The sequence below is a fragment of the Haplochromis burtoni genome, unplaced genomic scaffold (genome assembly GCF_018398535.1).
Source record: "Haplochromis burtoni strain Fernald_Lab_line unplaced genomic scaffold, NCSU_Asbu1 Contig_636, whole genome shotgun sequence".
NCBI classification, from domain to species: domain Eukaryota; kingdom Metazoa; phylum Chordata; class Actinopteri; order Cichliformes; family Cichlidae; genus Haplochromis; species Haplochromis burtoni.
This window is the reverse complement of record NW_024582997.1, coordinates 1,374-7,384: the sequence shown is the minus strand read 5'-3', so window position 1 is coordinate 7,384 and position 6,011 is coordinate 1,374. Positions and strand designations below refer to the sequence as shown.

Genomic DNA, 6,011 nt, shown 5'->3' with positions numbered 1-6,011 from the left:
CGGGTGGAGTGGGACTACCTTTTCTATAGTTTGAGCAAATTTGGTTTTGGCCCCAGATTCATATTGTTGGTGAAAACTCTCTACAATTCACCAATGGCAGCTGTGCGTACTAATAATACGATTTCTTCTTATTTTAAATTCCATAGGGCCACTAGTAGGGATGCCCTCTAGCTCTACTTTTGTTTGTCTTTGCTATAGAGCCCTTAGCATCAGCCATACGACAGGATACCAGTATCACAGGAGTCATCAGAATAGGCCAAGAATACAAAGTTTCACTTTATGCAGACGATCTATTGCTTTTTTATAACTGACCCACCCCTCGCCTCGAAACTACTAAGCACTCTGCAAAGATTTGGTTCAATGTCTGGCTACATAATAAATCCTCAGAAAAGTGAATTCATCCCAATCAATGCGGCTGCAAAAAATATCCCATCTAATCTAATACCATTCAAAGTAAATAATAAAACGTTTAAATTCCTCGGAATCTGGATCTCCAGCTGTTACAAAGATCTTTATAAAACAAACTACCTGCCAATGTTGGAGAGTGTCTGTGAAGGTTCTCAGTCATCCAGGTGATCATAGTCAAAGGAGCTTAGAAAGAAAAGCGTCTGGACTTCTTTAAGTTGCTTGAAGACGTTTCACTTCTCATCTGAAATCTGGGACTCTCCACCATTTGACCTTAGAACTGAAGAAGCTTCTCGGATGAGAGGTGAAACGTCTTCAAGCAACTTAAAGAAGACGCTGTTTTTGGGGTTGAGTTTTGTTTTTGTTTTTTTAGCAGTATGCTGTACTGCTTGTATGTTTAATTTGTTGTTTGTGATCGTACAAAACCTCTTTCAATAAAAAGACTTTGATTTTTTTTTAAAAAAGTACCATTCAGTGCAGAGAGGTCTATTAACACATAGTGAGTGATGAAGAAACACCCAGTGCATCACCTAAGCAAACCGCCTCGAGGTGTTTAGCGGGTGGTAATATGAAAAACACCAACCCAGGAAGCGTGAAAACATTTAATGGCAAACATTTCTGCCCATCTGTCTCTCAGGGTCCACTGACAGATTTTTCAAAGCGCAGTCGGGGCGCCAAGTTCCGCCTCGTCCCAAAGTTCAAGAAGGAGAAGAACAACAAGAACAAAGAAACATGTGCCACGTTCTCTCTGCCAGGTAACATCTGTCTCTCTCTGTGGGATTAAATTCACAGAGGATAATATAGTCATGGCATTTTATGAAATCACTGTTTGCGGTGTTTTCTGTCTGTCTGAACCACTTCCTGTTGATGTTTCAGTTCACCAGTGGGGGACAGAAGAGGTGGGGGCATGGCTGGACTTTCTGTGTCTCACTGAGTATAAAGACATCTTTATTGGTCACGACGTCCGTGGAGCTGAGCTCATCCACCTGGAGAGGAGGGACCTAAAGGTACGCCGCTGGGTCACCGCTAACTGCTGATAGGTATAGGTTGATGTAGCATGGATGGATGGATGGTGAAGATGTGATGGATGGTGGTGATGTAATGGATGGTGCTGGTGATGGGATGGATGATGGAGTGGAAGTGCCTGCCCAGCCTCACTGACCTCCTCTGGTGTGTGCAGGACCTCGGCGTGACGAAGGTGGGCCACATGAAGAGGATCCTGCAGGGCATCAGAGAGCTGAACAGGAACAGCAGTGCCAGCGAGGCCTAGCTGCTGCCAGGTGACTGCTGCTTTATGTGGACAACCTGACGTTCTCGCTCATGTTAGCTTGGCGCTAACAGACTCAGTGTTGTCTTTGTCACATGGTAAAAGCGTCTGATTCGTCCCAAGTCTGCGGACTGACTGATCTAACTTTATCAGCTAATGTTAGGAACCAACCCAGACAGCAGCGTCTATCATTGATGTCGCCATTACAGAAAACGTAGTCAGTAAATCACACTGAGTGCGTTGTGTAGGTGGTGCTAGCTCTAATGTAGGGTAGGTGTGTGTCTTTGTCATAGGGAACAGGTTGTTTCTCCGTCGTAGTGCTGCTCTGCCTACATTCCACCTCTCTGTGCATGACCCTCACAGTGGACAGTTAAGTAGTGCCAATGTGGCTTTCCGCCGGGTGGGTGTAGCTTACCTGCTTGGAGATCATGAGTGGTGTAGCTGGAACCCGTCATACATGGAACTGTGAATGCAGGGATCATTTTTTTAACACTGAACACATGTTTGTAGCAGCCTACACGCTGAATTTTATTATGTAACTGTAGGTATAGGTGTAGATGGGCCACCACCCACGGGGCGAATGTTTGAGGTCAACACGTCGCTGTGCCGTCTGGGAAACATCAGCACATTTCTGCAGCTAACTCACAGCTACGTGCTAATGCTATCTCAGGAACATTAGCACAAGCTGCAAAGCTAACATTAGCTTGATGAACACTGTGGTCTTCACTGACTCTGAGCTGTGTTTGCAGGTTTCACTGACTGTCTTTTTTCCCTTTTTGTTGCCCAGCAACAGCTGCCTGCTCTCCTGTGTTGCTATTCACCACTTCACCTACCTGACCTCTGACCCTGGACCAGCGCCTCAGCCTACAGATGCAGGTCCAGGACTCGCTCTGATTGGACTTGGATCGGTCTGTGCTGGTTCTCAGTAACCTGACTGAACCCAGACACCCAGGATTTCAGGAGAAACAACCAATTACATGACCCCACAGTGCCTTGTCACCCCACCCACCAGCCAATCAGCAGGAGGTCAAGGAGGGCGGGGTTTATCATTCAGGACGTTTGTGTTCCTGCAGGCTGTTGAAATGTTCAGGAAACACAGAGCTCTCACTGTGCATCTCGTGACCGTCTGCGTCATGTTTCAGGAAGTCAGAGAAGCTCCCAACCTGATTTCACTGCTGGAGGAGGAGCCAGAACATCACTGTTGGTTTGAGTGTCTGAGCATCAGAACGAGAAGACTCTCACCTGACCAATCATAAGCCGTGTCAGTCGCTGCCCGAGGTGTATCCCCACTTTGAAACTCGTCAGACCCAGATCCAGTCTGCAGGACTGAGGTGCCCACCTGTAAGTCAGCAGCAGACCAATCACAGTGTCCTCTGGTCTCTGACACGTTTAACCCTTTAATGACTTTACTTCAGGCTGCTGAGCAGGAATTCTGTAACTTCATCACCAAAGTGTGGACACCTGAGGGGGGAGGGCTTATGTTGCCCAGGTAACAGCAGCTGTAGCAGGTCAGATATTTATGTCTTGTATGGAGTGATCTGTGGAGTCCAGAAAGTATCTTTAAGAAGAGTCATGATGAGGAGATGCTGGAGGAGGGGTCCTGTGCCCTTCAGGCCTGCATTTGTGTGGATTCTACTTCTGAGGTTTAAGATAAGCCTTAAGCTCCGCCTTTCTGGGGGCGCAGCATCATGTTTCATATCGTTCTTATCTGTCCAGCGTGCTTATTTTAACACAAACTTATCAGACATGACAGGACCTCCTCCTGCCTGTGGACACTCACCTCAGCCCTGTGACATCACAGGAGCGTGTTGTTTACCTGAATCCAAACGAGCCTTAAACGCACCGTCAGCCCTGCCATTTCAGCTGGACGCTGCCCTGCCACTGCGATCTGATGATGTCAGCTGCTGTAAATGTTTTGTTGAAAAGCGCAGATGTGTTGGGTTTATAAAGCATCTCCCTGTCTGTCTGTCACAAACACAGCTCCAAGTTCAAAGTTACAAACTCAGCAGAGTTATGTTTCTGTCAAAGGTGACGCGAGACAAGACGCCATCACAAGGCCTGAGGACCGGAAGTGTGTGCGTGAGGACAGGGCGTGTGTGTGTGTGTGTGTGTGTGGTTCATCCACAGCAGAAATCCCAGCGACAGCTCAGACATCGTGTTCTCCGTCATACGTGTGCTGTTCCTGCCTGTATTTATACGAGCCGGCCGTCATCACCAGTTCTTTGACAGAAGGTAATAAAAATCACTCAGACGTGTGGAGAAACGGTGTGTGTGTTGGATGCTGATGTTCCGTCTGTGGTCGAGATCAGAAGCTGCACCGCTTCCGTCCGTTCAACAGTTACCAGTTCGGGACTCGCGGTAATGTTCGCTCCCAGCGGCACAGCGAAGCCGATCGTCAGGTTTGTGACACAGAAGGAAAGAAAAGCAAAGACGCTGTGTCTCATTTATCAAGAGTATCCGCCACAGGACCGCACACGTCTTTGAAACACTGCAAACATCCCAGTTTATGGAAGTAGCATCTGATCCACGAGGTTAGCATCATGTTTGAGTAGAAGTTCAGTCAAAGTAAAGCCAAGAGCCGCTCCTCAGATCATGGTCTCTTCCTCTAGGCGGCGCTGGAATGTGCTCAATACCACTAAGTGACTAAAGTGGGCCGGGCGACCTCGGTCCAGCTCCCCGATCCTCTGTCCAGTTTGCTGATGGTTTTACACACACGAGCTCCACCATGAGGGCAGCTCATCATTTATACAGGCAGGTTCACAGGATGCAGACGGTTTTCTGGAGATGCAGGTGAAGTGCAGACGTTCAGCTTTGACTCAGTGAGTTAAACACAGACTGCTACAGACTTTATAACACGCCGTCATTTCAGGGCTCCAGGGTATGGAAGCCTGTTTCTGCCACTAAGGGGGGAAAAAGGATCCATAACTCAAGATTTTGAGTTATTTTCTTGAAATTTCGAGTTGGCGCTGCCAATCAGTAATCTACGTGAATGATGTCATTTCCTTGTTACCCGGAAGCTGAAGCCCTCAGGTACAAATGCTACAGCTACATGCAGTCATGAATGCACAGATTGCTGAGTATTTTCAGCGTGGCTTCAAACGATGAAATCCTTGTGCTATTAGCTGAATCACATGGCGTTACTATCAGCAAACGTACTCGCGAAAGCGCCAGTTTGTTGCGATCCGGTTTTGAATGCGCGCTACTTTGCACCATATGCTTCCAGATAACAAGTGACCTCATTCATGTAGATTACTGATTGGCAGAGCTAAGTCGAAATTTCGAGTTATGTTTCTCCAAATTTCGACTTATTAACTCAAAATTTCGAGTTAATAACTCGAAATTTGGAGAAACATAACTCGAAATTTCGACTTATGGATACTTGGGTTTTTTGGCGTAAACGGGCTTCCATACTAAGGTAAGTAAAGATAAGTGAAAATAAAACGTTCATTTCTAACACTTGGTTGCAAACCCTCCGCTGACACTGACAGCTCATGGACGTTACCATGTGCTTCTTTGCTCTTTAATGCGCTGCCACCTTTACTGCAGCAGCTCTCAGCTGCTGTTTGTTTGTGGACATTTCTGTCTTCAACCAGTGAAATGCTCGCTGGCTTCAGATCAGCTGACTGAACAATGTTCCCCGTGTCTGCGGTGATAAACTCCGGGGTTGCTTTGGCAGACGGTCGGTCTGTTCTGCATCGACAAAAACCATCAGCTTCATTAACATGAAATAAAGTTGTGTTTAGTCAACATTAATCTTTGTTGTATAACTGCACAACTTTCATACCAACATGATTTGTGTGTTTGTCATTCATGTGAACTCTTTGCAGTCACCTCATGTTAAAATAACACCGACAGTTTGGTTACATTTACACCTGTTTATGTTGACTTTATGTTAAACTGATATGATTTTATCAGAAGAATTATTTATTCTGTCAAGCTGCTGTTTAACATGTTTGCAGTAAATGGATTTTCTACATCCTCTAAAAAGCACCTTAAAAACAGTAAGACAATAAACACAAACACTCCTTTAACCAGTTACCTGTGTCCAGCTGGATTTGAACTTAGTGTCTTATAAACTGAAAAACAGCAGCAGGTGTCCCGGAGTTTACCAAAGGACAGCCCGGTGTCATCTGGTTGGTCGCTGTCGTCCCCTCAGTGGATCCTTGGGTGTGAAACGAGTGTTTCTGCATCAAAGCTGAGGAACATTAGGCTGTGTCAGAGTCTGGGTGGCAGTAGTGACACGTCCACAGGACCCCATCCACTGAAGAGTTCAGCAGTTTCCAAGCATCGGATCCAAAAGCCGACGCTTGAGGTCAGTGTTAATGACGCAGCGTCCATC

At 46.4% G+C, this 6,011-nt stretch overlaps 1 protein-coding gene across 2 annotated transcripts; it reads left to right on the top strand.

Moving 5' to 3' along the window:
* Nucleotides 1-1,042: 1,042 nt before the first annotated feature.
* On the top strand, nt 1,043-5,706 carry LOC102300291 (diacylglycerol kinase delta; the record flags this gene model as incomplete). 2 transcript variants are annotated; one of them, XM_042214990.1, is given in 4 exon segments in its annotated part: nt 1,043-1,160; nt 1,282-1,412; nt 1,586-1,685; nt 2,466-5,706. In XM_042214990.1, coding segments are annotated over 3 exon segments (339 nt in total), but the record flags the coding sequence as incomplete, so codon positions are not given.
* Nucleotides 5,707-6,011: the final 305 nt, after the last annotated feature.